The sequence below is a fragment of the Perognathus longimembris genome, chromosome 1, assembly GCF_023159225.1.
Source record: "Perognathus longimembris pacificus isolate PPM17 chromosome 1, ASM2315922v1, whole genome shotgun sequence".
NCBI lineage: Eukaryota > Metazoa > Chordata > Mammalia > Rodentia > Heteromyidae > Perognathus > Perognathus longimembris.
The window spans coordinates 49,680,579-49,702,226 of record NC_063161.1 but is presented as its reverse complement, the minus strand read 5'-3'; the positions used below and the strand labels follow the sequence as shown (position 1 = coordinate 49,702,226).

Sequence of the window (21,648 nt, the reverse complement as noted above, 5' to 3'; positions counted from 1 at the left end):
AATGTGGCCCTCTTCTTCCCTCCCCCTCTCAGCACATCTGTACTTGGTTTACAGTGAATGAGTCTCCTGTCCTCATGAACCAGGCTCAGGCACCACTCCCTCCCTCCCTGGCAGTCTGGGCATTCAGACACAGGCCTAGTCTGGCCACTTGTGCCACTTTCTCTACTGGGGAATCAACTCTCAGCTCTTCCCTTTGCTTAGAAGGGCTGAGGGACTGAATGCAGAGGCCAAGAGCTTTGAGAATGCAGCTGAGGTCGCAGATGGGGACAGGAAAGCTAAAGTGGGAGGCAAGATAGTTGGGGTCGCCTCCAAGGAGAGAGTCAGTCCATTTGTCTCTGCCCTCTTGCTTTGTCTTTTAGTTCATCTGTCTGTCTCAATCTTTGTCTCTCTTGGGCATCTGTACATCCATCCCTCCTGGTAACTAGAACTCCTCCCTTCTGGCGGCCTCCTCCTCCTCCTCTGCCCATTGACAAAAGCTAGGGGGTGATGCCCAGCGAGATCTGAGATCTGTCCCTGTGCCAGCCATGACCTCTGCCACACACTCCCTGCCAGCCTTCCCCAGGACCCAGAGACTGAGATTTATAGGCACTGTAGCAGTTTGGCAGTCACCCTAAACAGCCACAGCAAACTGGGAGGCAGGGAAGAAGGGCTCAGGTTCTCCCTTCCCCCACCCTCATCTTGCAGTAGATCTAGATTTAGGTCCAGGGATTCTAGAAGGAAGCTTGGGAAGAGAAGTTCCCACTCTCTAAACTGGTAGAGGTTGCTCCCCTCCCCTCATTTCTCTTTCCCTGGGGCCATGTCTAGTTCCAGGCTTTGCTATTAGTGGCTATTACACACTCTCACCCTGACAACTTGGAAAAATGACATCTTTTGGGGGAATCCTACAACCATGCCTCCTTTGCTTCTTGATCACAGAGCAAAGAGCAAAAGGAGAGATTATGAGAAAGGACGCAGGCATCTGTTCCACCTGCCATTGCCTTGTCCTGGATTTTCACCTTGATTGTTTCTTCTTGAGGGGAAAGGGTTTGTTTTTGGTCCCCTATCACCAGGACACTGAATAGGTCATTTTGCCCAATCTGGTCCTGTGGGGCTGTCTCCTGCATGCTCAGAGGTGGCTGGCAGATGTCTGTGGGGGCTAAGGGGAGCTACGTTACAACCCCCAAGGACATCATTAAGGCACAGAAACACTGTGCTTAGAGACAGGGCACCCAGGGAGAGTGTGATGAAAACATGTTTTGTACAACACGTGGCCTCACTTTGTCCCTCCTCCCTTCTCTGTCTCCTGTATCCTGTGTGCCTTGTGCCAAGGCTTGTGCCAGCCCTGCCCTGGGTGTTTGACCAGTTTCACACTTTGTACCAGGTCATTTCTGCCTGCCAGCTTGTTGGCTCTCCTGATGAGAGAGTTTGTGTGTTTCTACACCAGCCCCAGCGCTGCCTACCCAGGTTCTCACATAGGATTAGGCCCAGCTTTTGAAACTGGATTTTAGGACTAGCCTATTCATCTCTAAGAATTTCTTTTCTAAGCATATACCATTCACTAATTTAGCAGATTTGTATTAAATATCCGTTATGTGCCGAGTATTGTGCTAAGCCCTGGAAATACCCTAGGTGTGGTTCTTGCTTTTGCAATCTTCGTTTGATGGAAGAGTTAGGTATTAACCAACAGTCCTCAAAACTGTAACTAGAAGGATTGGGAATGTGGCCTAGTGGTAGAGTGCTTGCCTAGCGTGCATGAAGCCCTGGGTTTGATTCCTCAATACAACATAAACAGAAAAGACTGGAAGTGGCATTATGGCTCAAGGGGTAGAATGCTAGCCTTGAGCAAAAAGAGGCTCAGGAACAGTGTCCAGGCCCTGCATTCAAGCTCCAGGACTAGCAGGAAAAACAAACAAACAAAAAACAAACCTGGGGGCTGGGGATATGGCCTAGTGGCAAGAGCACTTGCCTCGTATACATGAAGCCCTGGGTTCAATTCCCCAGCACCACATATATAGAAAACGGCCACAAGTGGCGCTGTGGCTCAAGTGGCAGAGTGCTCGCTAGCCTTGAGCAAAAAGAAGCCAGGGACAGTGCTCAGGCCCTGAGTCCAAGGCCTGGGACTGGCAAAAAAAAACAAACAAAAAAAAAAAAAAACTTTAACTAGAATAAACCGTATGGCTTGGTGCCTCACACTTACAAACCTAGCTACTCAAGAGGCTGAGATCTGATGATGGCAGTTCAAAGCCAGACCTGGCAGGTAAATCTGTGAGACTCTTATCTCCAATGAGTCAGCATAAAAGCTGGAAGTAGAGATGTGGCTCAAGTGGTAGAGCGCTAGCCTTGAGCACAAAAGCTCAAGAGCAATGCCCAGGCCCTGAGTTCAAGTCCCAATACCAGTGTGCACACACACACACATACACAGAGAGAGAGAGAGAGAGAGAGAGAGAGAGAGAGAGAGACCACACAGGCAAAAAAAAACAAAAAACCAAAAACTACAAAACCTACCTCCTCACAGTCAAAGCAAGACCTTGTACACCTGGTGATTCTGCCCTGGAATGATTCCATTCATTCCTTCATCTCCTCCAGAGACAGAGAGAGAGAAAAGGAATTAACAGGCTTAGGCCTGAGATTATCCTGAAGGGAAAAAAAAAAAAAAAAACAGGGCCCTACATTGGCCCGGGTGAAGATTCCTGCTGGCTGGCTGGAGCCTTCTTGTGTCTGCACCCTCCTCCCTCCTGCGGATCCAGCCCTGGCCTGTCCCACCCCTGCAGCTAGCGCAGCATGGCTACCTCCACAGTTGCTACAGTGTAGAGGTGAGCACTCCAGGTGTCTGCCAGCCAGTGTGGGCGGTGAGGCTGTCTGTTTTGCACCAAACCTTCATGCAAGCTTTAAGGGAGTTCTTTCTCCTCTCCTCCATCTCCTGGAAGCCCCCAGTTCCTTCTGTCCAGGGACCAAAGTTCGAAGGGTTTCCCCTCCTTTCTTTTCTTTGTTGTTTTCCTTTTATTATTATTTTAATGTATTGCTAACCAAGGAACTCAGGCCCTTGTGCATGCAAGGCAAGCACTTGATTCCTCCTTCCATAAAGCAAGGGAATGGAGAAGGGAAGGGACCTCCCTTGACAGCGCCCCCTCTGACAGAGCTGGCAAAGAGGTCATGAGGGCAGTGGGGTTAAGTTCTAGTCCTTGCTTTGACCCACTTTCCTCCCTGTGCCCACATCCCCTGGGGCCATGGTATTGGGTGAGGGCAGCCTGGCACCCCTCTACCCGGGACTTCCCCTACATGGAAACTCCCAGGACCCAGGCATCCTGCCTGCCCTGCCAACTCCCACCACCTGCTTGGGTTCCGCTCATCTTCTGTCAGATCTCCCTGTCTGCCGGTCTTCTGCCAAACTAGGTTTCTGTGCCAGGCTAAGAGGCCCCAAGAACATGGACCCACCCCAAGGGGCCCCCTTTGATGTCTGGCTACCTCATTGGATGGATTCTTTTGAAGAAAAGATGTTGGGGTTAAGGGAAAGGGTTTTTAGGGAAGCTTTGTTCCAGGAGTTTAATACTAGGCATTTGCATTATGACATGTAATCTACAAGGAAGACAATCCAGAGAGTGAGCTAACAGTTATAATCCCCCTTTCCTAGAAGAGGGAGCTGCAAACCAGAGAGGTTCAGCCACTTGCCCCAGATCACATGGCTAGAAAGTGGTAGAACCTTTAAGATTCAAGCCCTGGTCTTGGTTGATCCTGAGATCTCTTTTTCATAACAAGCTCCACACATATCTCTGTGGGTTGAAGACTTAGGAAATTCAGTTTTAATCCAATTCCGCATTGATTGAGTATCTGCTACATCCAGGTGCCAGAAATAAAGAGAGGGCTACTGTCCTCCAGGTCTGTGAGGAAGATGAACATAGGAACTAAGTGGGGAGGGCTAAAGTTCAGCATGATTGGAACAAGGTGGCATAGAGCATTATTTTTTTTTAACAGTTTTTTGTTTTGCTTTGTTTCTTTTTGCCAGTCCTGGGGTTTGAACTCAGGGCCTGAGCACTGTCCCTGAGCTTCTTTTGCTCAAGGCTGGCACTCTACCATTTGAGCCACAGAGCCACTTCTGTTTTATTTCTGTATATGTGGTGCTGGGGAATCAAACCCAGGGCTTCATGCCTGCTAGGCAACCACTCTACCACAGAGCCACCTTCCCAGCCTCCCCTTCCCCCACCCCCCGCCTTTTTTTTGAAAGAGAATATACAGAAGGGTTACAGTTTTTCTAGAATTCTTTTTTTTTTTTTTTTTTTTTTTTTTTTTTGCCAGTCCTAGGCCTTGGACTCAGGGCCTGAGCACTATCCCTGGCTTCTTTTTGCTCAAGGCTAGCACTCTGCCAGTTGAGCCGCAGCGCCACCTCCGGCCATTTTCTGTATATGTGGTACTGGGGAATTGAACCCAGGGCTTCATGTATATAAGGCAAGCACTCTTGCCACTAGGCCATATCCCCAGCCCTGGGTTACAGTTTTTTTTCTTTTTGGCCAGTCCTGGGGCTTGGACTCAGGGCCTGAGCACTGTCCCTGGCTTCCTTTTTTGCTCAAGGCTAGCACTCTACCACTTGAGCCACAGCGCCACTTCTGGCCGTTTTCTGTATATGTGGTGCTGGGGAATCGAACCCAGGGCCTCATGTATATGAGGCAGGCACTCTTGCCACTAGGCCATATCCCCAGCCCCCTGGGTTGCAGTTTTTGATTGTTTTTTTTTGTTGTTGTTGTTGTTTTGCCAGTCCTGAGCCTTAAACTCAGGGTCTGAGCACTGTCCCTGGCTTCTTTTTGCTCAAGGCTAGCACTCTACCCCTTGAGCCACAGTGCCACTTCTGGCTTTTTCTGTGTATGTGATACTGAGGAATCGAACCCAGGGCTTTGTGCATGCAAGGCAAGCACTCTACCACTAGGCCATGTTCCCAGCCCAAGGGGGTTACAGTTTTTGTTGTTGTTATTGTTTTTTTTGCCAGTCCTGGGGCTTAAACTCAGGGCCTGAGCACTGTCCCTGAGCTTCTTTTGCTCAAGGCTACCACTTTACCACTTGAGCCACAGAGCCATTTCTGGCCTTTTCTGTTTATGTGATGCTGAGGAATCGAACTCAGGGCTTCATGTATGCTAGGCAAGCACTCCACCACTAAGCCACATTCCCAGCCCCTAACATGCCATTCTTAATCAAAACAAAACAGAACAAAAAACAAAAAATCAAGAGCAAGAGTGAGAAGCCCTTAATTCAAGCTCCACTACCAGAAAAATAAATGACTGGATAGTAAAATCTGGTATCAGCAGGAAGAACAAGAGGGAATGAGGGTGAATATAATTAAAGAACTTTATATTCAAGTATGAAAATAATGAAACCAGTTACATTATTTTAAGAAGAAGTGGAGGGAAGATAAAGGAGACTGATAAAAGGGTGAGACTGAGATTGTATACATATATGGAAATGTCACAATGCTATTTTTTAAAGTGAAGAATTTTCTGCACTCCAGAAGTTTCCCACTTGTCCCTTCCACCCTTCTCACCATCATCCTGACTTTTGTAATAATTGAAAATGAAGATACAGTTCTAGCTCCTATTTGTGAGTCCTTAAACAACTCCATTTTACAATGTGGCCTTTTGCTTGTTTTTGTTTATTTGTTTTTTAATATTTTTATTTAATGACATCCTTTTGTGTATGTGGTACAGAAGAATTGAACCCAGGGCCTCATGCATGCTAGGCAAGCATTCTACTACTAAGCCACATTCCCAGCCCCTTCTTTGTTTTGTTGAGGGGACCACTGGTATCTGGACTTGAACTCAGGGTCTTGTGTTCTTGCTCAGCTTGATTATGCCTGGTATTCTTCCACTTGAGCCATACCCCCTGATGGGTTTATGGCTGGTTACTTGGAGGTAAGAATCTCCTGGACTTTTCTACTTGAGCTGGTTTGGAAACTTAATCTCCAAACCTCAGTCTTCTGAATAGCTGGGTATGAGTTCATTAGCACCTGGCTCTTTTTTATTTTTTGTGTGCCCATTTTGGGCTATAATTTGGGGCCTGGATACTGTCCCTTAGCTTTTTCTGCTCAATGTTGGTGTTCTACTACCTGGTCCACACCTCTATTTCCAGCTTTTTAGTGGTTAATTGGAGATAAGAGTTTCATAGACTCCCTTGCCTGGGCTGGCTCCTAACCAAGATCCTCCGATGTCAGCCTCTTGAGTAGCTACGGTTCGAGGTAAGAGCCACTGGTCCCACTTGATTTTGGTAATTTTTGTTTGTGTTTTTATTTTGAGATAAGCTTTGACTCTGTCGCTCAGGAACTTGTGATCCTCCTGCCTCAGTCTCCCAAGCACTGGGATTGCCACAAGCTTCCTCATCACCACTGCTGGAATTAACAGCATGCACCAGCATGCCTGGCTCAATTTTGCCTGTTTTTGAGGTTTACATAGATAGAGTGATACTGTGACTTTTTTGTGTGTGCCCGCTTATTTTTCTGAACTTCTGGCTTGTAAGGTATATCAAAGTTGTTACACAGAAGTATGTTTTTATAGTTGCATTATATTCATTTTTACTGGAACATACTACAATTCGTTTATTTACTCTACTATCAGAATTCTAAATTGTTTTAAGTTCCAGTTGTCATAAATAAGGAGGTGAACTGTAGTGTAGCTCAGTGGTAAAGTGCCTGCCTAGCATGCACAAGACCTTGATTCCTAGCATCTCTCTTTCTCTCTCCTTCCCTCTCTTCCTCCCTCCCTCCTTCCCTCTGTCTTTCTCTCTGTCTCTCAGTCTCTCTGTCTTTCTCTGTGTCTGTCTCTATCTGTCACACACACACACACCAAACATAACATAAATGATGTGGCCATAAATATTTTTTTGAGTTCTGGTACTGGGGCTTGAACTCAGGGCCCAGGGTTTGAGGTCCTCAAGGCAAGCATTTCTTCCACTTGCACCACAACTCCACTTCTGGCATTGTGCTGCCTAATTGGAGATAAAAGTCTCACAGACTTTCCTTCTTGAGCTGGCTTTCAAGATATCCCAAGAGCTCAGCCTCTTGAGTACCTAGGGTTGCAGACATGCCACCAGCACCCACATGGAGTTTTTGTGGAATATATAGAACTAAGAGTCAAACTGTATATTCAAGCTCAATTTGATCAGATAATGCCCATTTATTTTCCAAAATATTTGTACTAATCACATAGGTAGTAGAACATTGTTGCCAGGGGAAGGCATAAGACAGGAAGGCCCTCCTAATTCCTAGTATTATGAGAGTCAAAAGCTTTTCATTTTTACTTGGAATAAGGTGCAAGTTCCTATCTTGGCTCACTAAGTCCTGTATGATGGGAACCCTAGCTTACACTTTGGTCTGTGCTAATACGAATATCCCCTCTTCTCAGGAACATTCTTCCATATTTCCGTGGCTTGATCTCTCATTTCCTTAAGACTCTTCTCTGACTACTGAATTCAAGGTGACAACTTTCAGCATTCCTTATCCTTTTTTCCCTTCTCTTTTCTTCCTTTCTTTTTCCTGTTCTTCCCTTATTCTCTTCCCAGTGCTTCTTCTTTTCCCTCCCCTCCTCTGCCCTTCACTCCTCTCTTCTCTCCTCCCTTTCACCCTCCACTTTCCTTCCTTTCCCTTCCCTTTCTTCTACTGTAGGATGCTAGGAATCAAACCCAGGGCCCCTCGTTCTTTTTCAGCTTCACTTTTCTCCAAAACACAGTCATTCAGGTTCCATTCCACCTTGGGCAACTCTCTGTCCTCTTCTAGGGCTTGACTGGCCACTTCTCCCCCAAACTCCTCAAGAGCTATCCTACCTAACCATTGAACTATGTAGCTGTCCCTCTGCACGATTCACCTCTGAGTCACTTTGTCTCACATCACCTTGTGATAAGGAGGACAGCCATTCCCAGGCTCTGAAACAAGCTAATTTGTTTACCTGTTTGGTTTTTGTTCCCCACCCCACCCCGCCCCTCACTTTTATGAGAGCCCCATAAGAGAAGAGACTAGGCCAGCTTCTTCACTAGCATGGCCAGTGCCTGACCTCTAATAGACCTGCAAATAATAGTTGTCCAGGCCAGCTGTCAGTTTCCCAGAGACATCTAGGCACCCCAACACCCACACCTGGGCCTTGCTCTCTCCAGAAACTCCCAGTGCCCAGGCTAAGTCTCCTGCCAGCTCCCAACAACATCTCTGACTCAGTCTTTCAGAGTGCTTTTACGGCTGCTCCCCGAGCCCCTTTGAGAAGCTGTGTGAGGATCTGAAGCCATAATTCTGTCCACCAGGGTTGGAGACACTTAGACAGGCATCAGGGCCTCCAACCACAAGAAATGCCTCTTGACTGAATAAAAGGAAAGACTTAGAGATGATGGTAGGTACCGGGCCAGGTGGAGAACACAGAAAAGGCATTCCAAGCAGAGGGAATGGTGTGTCCAAGGGACTGGGGGCATGAAAATGCATGCCTGGTTTGAGGAACTTGTGCTACCCTGGTACAGGTGGAGGGGAGTCAGTGGAGAGGAGGATAGCAGGAGATTGTCACCAGACTGGAAGGGGAGGGCTGGAAGGGGAGGGCTGAGCTCCCCACAGGATCAACAAGGCTCAGCATGTCTTGGGTTTAATCCTGTCCCCACAGTCCACACCTCCCCCTTCCCCCCCTCTCATCCACCCAGCCCCCAGCCTGCCTGTCCCTGCAGTCCAATGGACTTCTCTCTGGGCCTACGCTTGGGGCCTCGACACAAGAAGGCTACCCACCAAGAGTCGGCTGCACCCTCAGGGCGAGGACCGCAGGCTGCTTCTCCTTGCCTTCCCTGTCCTCCCTCAGCCTGCCCCTGCCCCTTCCCTGGCTGTCCCCCTCCCACATGCTCCTGCACTGCCTGTCCCACTCCTACAGCCACCTGTCCATATTGTCCCAGCCTTCCTGGCCCACCCTGTACCTGTTCTTGCCCTCCCTGCCCCGCCTGTCCTCCTTTGACTTGTCCCCATACCTCTTGCGTCCCATGCTCCCAGCCACCCCTGACCTACTGCCACCCTTCCCCTTGCCCTATTTACCCTTGTTCCCAGGGCCGCACTGCCTGCGGGAACTCTCGCTTGGGCTGCTGTGACATCTGCAGTTGTGGCCGGGGGACCACTTGGAGGGCTCCAGGTCCCCTGGGCTGTTGCGGCTTCTGCTTTAGGGGACAGCGAGCTTCTCAGGGGCGCTGTCTGATCATCTAGGCAGGCTGCTGCCCTTGAGAGATTGTTCAGCCTCACCGAACACTTGTGGAGCTGCGTCTCCAGGTGGTAGCTCTGAACCAGTCGGGAGGGAGTTAGCTGGACCTCCACCCAGGCAGGATGGGGCAGCAGGCTACACAGAGCCCTTCCTCAATCCTGGGACAGACCAGTGGGTGATTGCTTGGAAGTTACTTTCTGGAGCTAATCTGCTGGTTCTAGAAGCTCCTCTTCTGGATCTTCTGGATGGGAAAATGCTCTCGGAGCCTCCTTTGCAACCTCTAAGGGTGAGTACATTGTTTCTCCCCCTGTACTCAGTCTCCAGGGGAGACCCTCTTTGACCTCTTTGTGCTTCATGTAGGGAAGCTTTTTCTTCTAGAGGAGATGGAAGACTGTCCGGAGGCTGTGTCAGCCCTGTGGTCATCCATCCATAGCCAGTCTCATCTTGAGTCCGGCAGCACGCAGCAGAGGTCTGGAGCCCTTAGATCAGAAGAGGGGGTAGAGGGCTGGGGATATGGCCTAGTGGCCAGAGAGCTTGCCTCGTATACATGAGGCCCTGGGTTCGATTCCCCAGCACCACATACACAGAAAATGGCCAGAAGTGGCGCTGTGGCTCAAGTGGCAGAGTGCTAGCCTTGAGCAAGAAGAAGCCAGGGACAGTGCTCAGGCCCTGAGTCCAAGGCCCCAGGACTGGCCAAAAAAAAAAAAAAAGAAGAAGAGGGGGTAGAGCACAAGGCTTCTAGCTCCCGCCTCTCCTGAGACATCATGGCCCTCTTCTGAGGTTCTTCTGCTTCTAGCCAGGACCCCAGCCTAGACCTTTTATCTTTCAAGTCTCTGAAAGCTCAGTCAGCCTCATGCCCTCAATCCTACAGCAGTAATCCTGCCCGTGACAGCCATGTTCATCTGGCCTAGGGATGACAGATTCTGGGGACCTTCCACTCAGGCTCCTGGTGACCTCACTCACACATAGATAGTTGTAAGTCCCCTATCCCCAGGGTGGAGTTAGGAGATGAGAGAAGTCATCAAGAAAGCTGGAAGTGGGCCTGGGAATATGGCCTAGTGGCAAGAGTGCTTGCCACGTATACATGAAGCCCTAGGTTCGATTCCTCTGTACCACATATAGAGAAAAGGCCAGAAGTGGCGCTGTGGCTCAAGTTTGCAGAGTGCTAGCCTTGAGCAAAAAAAGAAGCCAGGGACAGTGTGTGCTCAGGCCCTGAGTTCAAGCCCCAGGACTGGCAAAAAAAAAAAAAAAAAAAAAAAGAAAGAAAGAAAAGAAAGAAAGCTGGAAGTGAGAGACTCACCTACTTACCTGGAACTAGCTCCTAATCTGTGTTCCCAAGGTCCCTGCATCATTCTCAAGTTCTTTACACTCCTGTTTCTTTGTGTGTGTGTGTGTGTGTGTGTGTGTGTGTGTGTGTGTGTGTGTGTGTGTGTGTGTGTGTGTGGTGCTGAGGAATCTAACCCAGGGTTTCATGTATAGAAGGCAAGCACTCTTGCCACTAGGCCGTATTCCCAGCCCCAAAGCCCTGAGTTCGATTCCTCAGCACCACATATATAGAAAAAAGCTAGAAGTGGCGCTGTGGCTCAAGTGGTAGAGTGCTAGCCTTGAGCAAAAAAGCAGCCAGGAACAGTGCTCAGGCCTTGAGTTCAAGACCCAGGACTGGCAAAAAAAAAAAAAAAGACAGGATAGTTTTGTAAAACACACACCTCTTGGCTTTTGTATTTAGCTCATTGAACCTCATGCTTTAATATGCACAAGCACTCCTTGGCCACATGCACATAGCACTTTCCTTGGCCTATAGATTTAAGAGTCTCATGGACTTTCCTGTCAGACCTGGCTTTGAACTGTGATCCTCAGATCTCAGCCTCCTGAGTAGCTAGAATTACAGGTGTGAGCCATCCACACCTGGAAAATACTTCTTTTTTTTTTTTAAGTTTCAGTTTTAGGACCTCAATCCCTGTTTTCATCTTCATGTCTGTTTTCTTCCTTGGTCTTTCAATTGATCTCTCTTCTGTACTATTCTACTTCTGGGTAATTTTTTTTGCCAGTCCTGGGCCTTGTACTCAGGGCCTGAGCACTGTCCCTGGCTTCTTTTTGCTCAAGGCTAGCACTCTGTCACAGCGCCACTTCTGGCCATTTTCTATATATGTGGTGCTGGGGAATTGAACCCTGGGCTTCATGTATACGAGGCAAGCACTCTTTCCACTAAGCCATATTCCTAGCCCTGGGTCATTTTTTTTTTTTAGTTCCTTTCTTTCCTTTTTTCCTGAGACAGCAGAAGACATGATTTATTATTGTACATGCATCATATTTCTTTTTTTTCCCCTTTCATTTTCTCTTTGAAACAGGACCTTGCATTGTAGCTTAAGCTGGTCAGGAATTTTCCAGTCTTCCTGACTCAGACTCCTGAGTACTGGAATTCTAGGCATATACCATCATACCCAGCAAATCCATGGGGACGTTTGTAATGATTGACAGAGAGCTTTAAAATGGAGGAATCAAGATGGCATCATCTGAGAGACCAGTGATGAATCTTAACCTTACTAAAAAGTGACACAACCAGGTGGTAAGCCTTCTGTGATCCGTCTCAAGCGCTAAGCATTGTCGGGAAGGATTCTTGTCAAACAGAGAAACAGCCAGCCAGGTTCCCGTGACTCACACCTGTAATCCTAACTAGTCAGGAGGCTGAGATCTGAGGATCACAGTTCCAAGATAGGCTGGGCAGGAAGAAACTCTCATTTCCAACTAACTGGCACAAAGCTGTAAGTGGATATGTGGCTCAAGTGGTAGAGCACCATCCTTGAGTCAAGAGGTCAAGCTCTGGTATTGGTGCACTCAGAGAGAGAGAGAGAGAGAGACAGAGACAGAAACAGAGAGACAGAGACAGAGACAGAGAGACAGAGAGACAGAGAGAGAGAAATATAAGAAAAAGAAACAACAACAAAAACTGTACATGAACCTAATCAAACTTCCAGTACCAACTTCTTTTTAAGGGTAAATGCACAAGATAGAAGAACATATTAACTAGCACAAGGAGGAAAGTAAGCAGACAGGTACAAAAGGTAGAACATTTTAAAGAGAATCTGACCCAATTTCCTCAACTGGGGGTATTATTTCCTGCTGGGGGTGGGGAGTGAGAAGGAGCTTTAAAAGACAACAGAACCCAGGACTGGAAGTACACGTCAGTGCTCCAGCACTTGCCTCTTATGAGTAATGCCTGGGGTTTGATTCCCAGCACTAGGGGAAAAAACAAACAAACAAAAAAAGTCAACCACTCTGTGAACATGTGGGCCTCTTGTGGTTCATAGAGGATTTTTGGAGGATATAAAAACACATTTTCAGAAGCTGAGGGCATTTAATTGTGACCTGGATATTTATGATGTCAAGAAATCAGTGCTAATTTTGTTAGATGCAAACATAGTCCTGAGGTTATGTAAGAGATCTTCAGTTCCCAAAGATATATGTTGAAATGTGAGGTAAAATGGTCTGTTTAATTTTTAATATTTCAGTGAAGAAAAATGACAGAAGGAAACTAGAAGGAACAAATGCAACAAAATTCAAAATTGTTGGATGAAGTATATGTTCATTAGAATTATGTACTCTATTTTCTGTATACTTGAATATTTTTTTTCTGCCAGTCCTGGAGCTTGAACCAGGGCCTGGGCACTGTCCCTGAGCTTCTTTTGCTCAAGGCTAGCCCTTTACCACTAGAGCCACAGCACCACTTCCAGCCTTTTCTGTTTATGTGATACTGAGGAATCAAACTGGGGCTTCATGCATGCTAGGAAAGCACTCTACCACCACATTCCCAGCCCTACTTGAATATTTTCATCATCAAGTTTTCAATGCAGCTTCTCTGGTAAGCATGATGTCTAGTAATTCCCATATCATCTCCCTCATCAGCTCTGAAAACAAGGACTTCTTCTTCCATGGCTTTTCATGCATAGATCCCAAACATGATTACCGTCCACCAAGAACAAGCCCTAGATATAATATAGCTTTCGATATAGCTTGTATTCACCTCTCTCTCTCTCTCTCTCTCTCTCTCTCTCTCTCTCTCTCTCTCTCTCTCTCTCTCTCTCTCTCTCTCTCTCTATCCTGTTGTCTGTCTCTTGTGTTTGAACTCAGAGCCTGGGTGCCATCCATGTGCTTTTTATTTATTTTTGCTCAAGGCTAGTGCTCTACCACCTGAACCACTCCTCTAAGCCACACTTCCAGATTTTTCTGCCTGGGGGACTGGGGATATAGCCTAGCGGCAAGAGTGCCTGCCTCGGATACACGAGGCCCTAGGTTCGATTCCCCAGCACCACATATACAGAAAACGGCCAGAAGCGGCACTGTGGCTCAAGTGGCAGAGTGCTAGCCTTGAGCGGGAAGAAGCCAGGGACAGTGCTCAGGCCCTGAGTCCAAGCCCCAGGACTGGCCAAAAAAAAACAAAACAAAACAGATTTTTCTGCCTGGGCTAGTTTTAAACTATGATCCTCAGATCTCAGCTTCCTGAGTAGTTAAGATTACAGGTGTGAGCCACCAATGCTTGATTCCCATTAGGACCTTTCTCAGTTGTCATCACAGCTCTGAGAGTATACATGTACAGGTCCCACAATAAACAAGGTAATCCCAAATAGTGAAATCTAACTTAGAGTCTCTACCAGATGCTTCAGAACAAAATGCTATGCAACAATGTTAGAAAACTGGTCTGTCATATGAAATACAAGGCAAGGAATGTAAGGACATCTCATTGTACCCATTGCCTTCATCCAAGATAACCTCCATCCCCAAAGATTAGACCATTTAGAGACTAACGTATGAAACTGTAACACCTCTGTACATCACTATGACAATAAATAAGCAATTATTTTTTTTTAAAAGAACTTAGAGACTCAATGTTAGAGTTCAAGAGATTGAAGAAATAGGATAAGTGGTTCCTGGGTTCCCTATGCCCTCATTAACTCAGAGACCTGGAGAGGGTTGGGAATATGGCCTAGTGGCAAGAATGCTCGCCTCATATACATGAAGCCCTAGGTTCGATTCCTCAGATATATATATATATACATATACATATACATATACATATATATATATATATATATGGCCAGAAGTGGCACAGTGGCTCAAGTTGGCTGAGTGCTAGCCTTGAGCAAAAAGAAGCCAGGGACAGTGCTCAGGCCCTGAGTTCAAGCCCCAGGACTGGCAAAAAAAGAAAGTCTCTTCTCAGAGACCTGGAGAAATCTTGGTATCTGGTTATTTGTTTGTTTTAAGACAGAGTCTTATGACAAAATATGATGGTTCCCTCTATTCTCCCAAACTTGGTATAAGGGGCTGGGAATATGGCCTAGTGGCAAGAGTGTCTCGTATATATGAAGCCCTGGGTTCGATTCCCCAGCACTACATATACAGAAAATGGCCAGAAGTGGCGCTGTGGCTCAAGTGGCAGAGTGCTAGCCTTGAGCAAAAAGAAGCCAGGGACAGTACTGAAGCCCTGAGTCCAAGGCCCAGGACTGGCAAAAAAAAAACAAAAACTCATTTCATTCTCAAAACTTGGTATAAATAAAACTAACATTTGCAAGGATCGCTAGGAAATGTGATTTTTAATTTAATCTCATTAATTTCTCTTTTTTGGGGTGTGTATGTATGTATGTGTGTGTGTGTAAGCACACACACATGTGCATGTGCATGCTGGTACTGGGGCATGAACTCAGGCTCTCCTGCTTAGCTTTTCCCCCTAAAGGCCTAGTACTCTACCACTTGAGCCACAACTCTACTTCCAGCCTTTTGCTGGTTAGTTGGAGCTAGTCTCTTGGATTTGTCTGCCTAGGTTGGCTGAAAACCAGGGATCCTCTGATCTCAGCCTCCTGAGTAGCTAGGATTACAGGTATGAGCCACTGGTTTAATCTAATCAATTCTTTTTTTTTTTTTTTTTTGGCCAGTCCTGGGCCTTGGACTCAGGGCCTGAGCACTGTCCCTGGCTTCCTTTTGCTCAAGGCTAGCACTCTGCCACTTGAGCCACAGTGCCACTTCTGGCCATTTTCTGTATATGTGGTGCTGGGGAATCGAACCCAGGGCCTCATGTATACGAGGCAAGCTCTCTTGCCACTAGGCCATACCCCCCGCCCTAATCTAATCAATTCTTAATTTAATTCTCATTTAATTCAAAGAAACTATGTAATCATGTTCTACCTCTTCCCCTGGGACTCTTGGTTTTATAATCCAACCTCTCCAACTTTAGAGAAATAATAATAGTATCTACCTCTTAAATTGTTATGGCAGTTAAATGAAATATGTCATCTATAGAAGTTGGCCTACGACTTTTCTTTACAGAGCTGTTGGTCAAATCCAGGGCTGTATACATGCTAGGCAAGCACTCTGCCACTGAGCTACACTCCCAGCCTTATTTTTTTGCTTATAGGTGGCACTTGTACCATGACTCCAGTTTTGGATTTTTGTCTGTTAATTAGGGATAAGAGCCTTGAGGATTTGTCTGCTAGGGCTGGCTTTGAATGGTAATCCTTAGATACCAGCCTCCTGAGTAGCTAAGATTACAGCCACTGTCTACACACACAGACACACATACACACACACACACACACAGTGGACTACAATACTTTCTAGTTATTTGTGTGAGTTAGTTCATTAACTTTATTCAGACTATACAGTGATTATTACATACCAATAATTTTAAGTATTAGGATAATAGATGAAAAACAGATAAAAGTCTATAGAAAGAGGAGATAACAAGTAAAATGTATACTGCGCTAGAGAGTGTTGTCATGAAGAAAGGGTTGGAAGATAAGAAGCTAGATCATTGTGATGGAAGTAGTCATGTGTATATATGTACTTAAAAAAAAAATTGAACCGGGAACCATTGGCTCATACCTGTAATCCTAGCTACTACTCAGGAACCTGAGATCTGAGGATCACAGTTCAAAGCCAACCTGGGCTGAAAAGTCCCAGTGAGACTCTATCTCCAATTAACCACTCAAAAACCAGAAGTGGTGCTGTGGCTCAATTGGTAGACCGCTAGCCTTGAGCACAGAGGGGCTCAGGGACAGCACCCAGGCCCTGAGTTCAGCAGACCAAAAAAAATTTTTTTTAATTGAAAGATGATGTACAGAGGGGTTACAGTTTTTGTTGGTTTTTTTTTTTTTTTGCCAGTCCAGGGGCTTGAACTCAGGGCCTGAGCACTGTCCCTGAGCTTCTTTTACTCAAGGCTAGCACTCTACCATTTGAGACACAGTGCCACTTCTGGCTTTTTGTGTTTATGTGGTCCTGAGGAATTGAACCCAGGGCTTCATGCATGCTAGGCAAGCACTCTACCACTAAGCCACATTCCCAGCCCCCTACCCCCCCACCCCGTTTGTATGTGTGTGTGTGTGCCTGTCCTAAGCCTTGAGTTCAGGGCTTGAGCACTATCCCTTAGCTTTTTGCTCAAAGATAGTGCTCTACCACTTGAGCCACAGCTCTATTTTCAATTATTTGGTGATTAACTGGAGATAAGTCTCATGTACATTCCTGCCTGGATTCAAACTGCATTCCTCAGATCAAGGTTTCCTGAGTAGCTAGGATTACAGGCATGACCACTGGTGCCTGCTGGTGGTTGTTTTGAGCAGGATGGCAGAGGAAGGCTTCTCAGATGAGATAACATTTGAATGGAGAGGTCAGGGAAGAAGCCATGTGGATATCTTAGAGAAGAACCTGAAAGAAGGGTAGTAGAAGAGATCAGAGAAATAGGATAGAGGCACTTATGGGGCACTATACAAATTCTGGCTTTTACCCTGAGTGAGAAGCCACTGCAGTCTCCAAGACATAAAATATTGAGACCAGAGGGAGGTTAAATAACATTTCCAAGGTAGGCCAGTTGATGGTTGCAGAAGATGGGAGTTCAGTTTACAGGACTGGGCCTTGTTCTCCTATGACTTCACACAAAGAGACAGGGACGCCTAAAAGTTATGTGGCTACCCAAAAGCCACACCGCTGGTAAGTTGACGGTACGATACAGGAGGCTGAGAACTGGTGCAATCACAGTCCAAGTTCTTTACACCATATGGCCTCCCTCAGGTGTCTGGACCGTACCGATGGCAGGGAGGTCACCACCGGCACAGAGGACAACTAGGAGAGGCAGCTCGGCTTAGGGAAGCGGGAGTTCATCAGGAAGTTGCAGACCCAGGCTCAGAGGAACAGCAGACATCTTTTCTAGGCATGGGACGGAGGAAAAGAGCGAAACCCGCCTTCATTTCGGATTAGCAGCGTGGACAGTCGCCGGACCTGCAGCAGGCGCGAGCTGAACCAGGAACAGCAAGCACCGTAAACTCGCGTCACCGGCTTCCCCACCCAATAGCTGCCCAGCGCGTCCGTGATGGGCGTGGCTAGGAAGGTGAATGGGCGGGCCCTCACGGCCGCACCCCCATCACGTGATGGGCTCATCATGGCGGCCGCCAGATGCCAGTCCGGCTCCCGGAAGCAGGCTGCGAGGGGCGGGCACGCTGCTGGAACCCGAGAGCTGCGGGAGCCAGAGCGGGTAGGGCTGCCCGGCGGCCTGGAGCCGGACCTGTCGGGAACGTCCCCGCAGCCCGGGGCAGCAGGTGAGAGCAGAGTCAGGGTAGGCTCGAGCGGGTGTGGTGGTGCGTGACCGGGCCTAGGGGGCGCCGAGTCGGTGACCGTGACTGGGCGCGTGGGGGGAGGCGGGGGATCCGAGACACCCGCGCGAGACAGAAGCAATGGGAAAGGCCCGCGCGGGCGGGCGGGCGAGTAAGAGGGATGCCCGGGACAGATGTCGAGACGCTGAGGGAAAAAATGGGCTCCTCAGCCAGGATGGAACGCGGCTTGCAGAAGCTGCTGTGAAGGAGGGAAGCAGCCCCTTTAGAACTTGCGGGACCGGGATTACTGAAGGGACACCCTCTTTGGCGATGCCAGGCAAGGGTAGGGCACATGTTCAGGCCTCTCCCCTGGCCTGCTACCCCACCCTGCCCCACAGTGTCCTGAGAGAGGCAGCTCTGGCGGGGCCACTCCTCCCCACCTACCCAACTGGTCCCTCCAGTCTGAGCTCTGGGAGAGTGGAGTTGGCAGGGGGAGTTGGGTGGAACTACCTTCTGCTTGGACACCCAGGCCCCTTGGCTGTGCTACCTGGACCATGGATGTAATTCCGACTTCCCCCTCTCTCCCCAGGTCGTCCGGGGGCCCACCATGCTGGTGACTGCCTACCTGTCTTTTGTGGGCCTCCTAGCCTCCTGCCTGGGGTTGGAGCTGTCAAGATGCCGGGCTAAGCCCGCTGGAAGGGCCTGCAGCAATCCTTCCTTCCTTCAGTTTCAACTGGATTTCTATCAGGTCTACTTCTTGGCCCTGGCAGCTGACTGGCTCCAGGCCCCCTACCTCTACAAACTTTATCAACATTACCATTTTTTGGAGGGTCAAATTGCCATCCTCTATGTGTGTGGCCTGGCTTCCACAGTCCTCTTTGGCCTAGTGGCCTCCTCCCTTGTGGATTGGCTAGGTCGCAAGAAATCTTGTGTCCTCTTCTCACTCACTTACTCTCTTTGCTGCTTAACCAAACTCTCTCAGGACTACTTTGTATTGCTAGTGGGCCGAGCACTTGGTGGGCTGTCCACTGCCCTCCTCTTCTCGGCTTTTGAAGCCTGGTACATCCATGAGCACGTGGACCGGCATGACTTCCCTGCTGAGTGGATCCCAGCTACATTTGCCCGAGCAGCCTTTTGGAACCATGTGCTGGCTGTTGTGGCAGGTGTGGCAGCCGAAGCTGTGGCTAGCTGGATGGGGCTGGGGCCTGTAGCACCCTTTGTGGCTGCAATCCCCCTCCTGGCTCTGGCTGGGACCTTTGCCCTCCGAAACTGGGGAGAGAACTATGACCGGCAGCGTGCCTTCTCAAGGACGTGTGCCGGCGGCCTGCGCTGCCTCCTCTCTGACCGTCGGGTGCTACTGCTGGGCACCATACAAGCTCTGTTTGAGAGTGTCATCTTCATTTTTGTCTTCCTGTGGACACCTGTGCTGGACCCCCATGGGGCCCCCTTGGGCATTGTCTTCTCCAGCTTCATGGCAGCTAGCCTGTTGGGGTCTTCCCTCTACCGAATTGCTACCTCCAAGAGGTACCACCTTCAGCCCATGCACCTGCTCTCCCTTGCTGTCCTCATTGTCGTCTTCTCTCTCTTCATGTTGACTTTCTCCACTAGCCCAGGCCAGGAGAGTCCAGTGGAGTCCTTCATCGCCTTTCTACTTATCGAGTTAGCCTGTGGGCTATACTTTCCCAGTATGAGCTTCCTGCGGAGAAAAGTGATCCCTGAGACGGAGCAAGCTGGTGTCCTCAACTGGTTCCGGGTGCCACTGCATTTACTGGCCTGCTTAGGGCTCCTTGTCCTCCATGACAGTGACCGGAAAACAGGCACTCGGAACATGTTCAGCATCTGCTCTGCCGTCATGGTGATGGCTCTGCTGGCGGTGGTGGGACTCTTCACTGTGGTAAGGCATGATGCCGAGTTGCGAGTGTCCTCCTCGACTGGGGAACCCTATGCCTTGGAGCTTTAACCCCATTCTAGGACAAGGGGTCTGGGATGGACTCTTGAATCCCACCTCCCCAGGGTTGTACAGAAGTCTGTGGCTCATTTCGTGACCCTGCTCTGCTGCCCCTCCTGCTTTGTGTTGGTATGGACATGGGGTGATGGACTCAAAGGACGGTGCCAAAAATTGACTCCATGTTACCCTCTGTCCCTTTGCCATTTACAAATAAACATTTTCAGTGGTCCATTGATTCAGTTTCCTCATCCTCACCTGTTCTCACCTCCGTCGTTTCTGATTAATGAGCAGCTGGAGATCTTGAGACAGAGGTAGAAATACCAGTGGAAGATTGTAGTAGTTTTCCAAGTCTGTCCCCAGATCAAACTCAGAGCTGAGCACTTCCCTTCAGCAGAACTGGGTGGAAAGGGCTTGAGTTCCTCGGTCTTCCACATCCCATTTTTTGTTTTGGGGCTGGTCCTGGGGCTTGAACTCAGGACGTGGGCACTGCCTCTGAGCTTTTTTGCCCAAGGGTAACACTCTACCACTTGAGCTACAGCTCCACTTCTAGCTTTTTTGATAGTTAGTTGGAGATAAGAGTCTCACAGAGCCAGGTGCTGGTGGCTCATACCTGACTTCTAGCTATTCAGGAGGCTGAGATCTGAGATCACAGCATCAAGGTTCAAGCCAGCCTAGGCAGGAAAGTCCATGAGACTTATTTCCAATTAACCACCAGAAAATGAAGTGGAGTTGTGGCTCAAAGTGATAGAGGACTAGCCTTGAGCAAAAAGAACTCAGGGATAGTGCCCAAGCTGAGTTCAAACCCCATGACCACCAACAACAACAATAAAAAGCCTCAGACCTTCCGGCCTGTGATTGGCTAGGATTACAAGCATATGCCACCAGTGCCCAGCTGACATCTCTTAAGTTTTGTTTACTTTTTTTGTTAGTATGGGGATTTGAATTCAGAGTCTCTAGTCTAGAGCCATGCCCCCAGCACTCCCATGTCTCTTGATTATGAGATAATCAAGTTGTCACCTGAGCCCCTTTTTGTTCCACATCCAGAAAGAGAATATATCTGTAGCACCTGCCCAATGTACCAGGCCACTAAACAAAGATTCCTAGGGGTTTGGACTGCTGCTGTGACTATTCCTTAGGGAAAACCATGGTTCTCTCTGTGGAAATAAACTTACAGCTCAGTACAGGCATGCTGCCTGTCTTCTGTCTCTGTGGCTATAAATGTATGTGTCCCAGCATGAAACCCATGTGAAGTGCTAGGGGACTGGGACATCTTGTCTGTACCTGACTCTTCCACACCCAGCACAAGTGAGGGTGAGGGAACCATCTGGGCAGGAAGCAGTACCAGTGGGAACACCAGTTCTGGGGGCCCCTCCCTACTTTGCCTCTGATTGTATCTGCCTTCCCTCCTCCCATCAGCACTGGGGCTTCTCAGTGGAAGCAGAGCCAGCTTGAAGAAGGGTGGGGATGCAGGGAGAGTGGATAAAGGGTGTGTCCTGGAATGTGCTTGAAATGGGCATGGGGGACCCACCTGTTCTGGAAAGGGGGTGACAACTTTTGCTTGGGTCTTAACACTACTCCCCAGACAGGAAAATTCAAGATGTTTCAAGTCCTGCAAGTCCTAACCTGTGAGGAGAGATAGCCTGGACTGGTGCTATGGGCAGTGCTCTCAGATTCCTACTCAGAGCAGAAAATTCACATGATCCCCCACTCAGGCTACAGAAGTTAAGGTTAAGTACAAAAGGTATCATTTTCCTCTGTAATCTTGAGAATAAAGACTGACTTATTGGAATCATTCCTCTTCTTTATATACTGTTGAGCTGGGCTTAAATATACTTTATAGATAGAAGTAGAGTTCTCATCTCTTCTATCATCTTCTTGAGGGCAAAAGAAAACTCTTACCTTTGTCTCTCCCATATGTACACACAAGCAGGTGCTTTACCCAGGGCTGAGTACATGTTTG

At 48.2% G+C, this 21,648-nt stretch overlaps 2 protein-coding genes across 2 annotated transcripts; both read left to right on the top strand.

Annotated features, from left to right (window-relative positions):
* The first annotated feature begins 8,656 nt into the window (after positions 1-8,656).
* LOC125364083 (sperm mitochondrial-associated cysteine-rich protein) lies at positions 8,657-9,177 on the top strand. The gene has a single exon (XM_048363516.1). The coding sequence runs from the start codon at positions 8,657-8,659 to the stop codon at positions 9,170-9,172; it is 516 nt and encodes a 171-aa protein (XP_048219473.1). The 3' UTR covers positions 9,173-9,177.
* An 8,415-nt stretch (positions 9,178-17,592) lies between these two features.
* On the top strand, positions 17,593-19,915 carry Mfsd5 (major facilitator superfamily domain containing 5). The gene is made up of 2 exons (XM_048363505.1): positions 17,593-17,746; positions 18,330-19,915. The coding sequence occupies exon 2, from the start codon at positions 18,348-18,350 to the stop codon at positions 19,698-19,700; it is 1,353 nt and encodes a 450-aa protein (XP_048219462.1). The 5' UTR covers positions 17,593-17,746; positions 18,330-18,347; the 3' UTR covers positions 19,701-19,915.
* Positions 19,916-21,648: the final 1,733 nt, after the last annotated feature.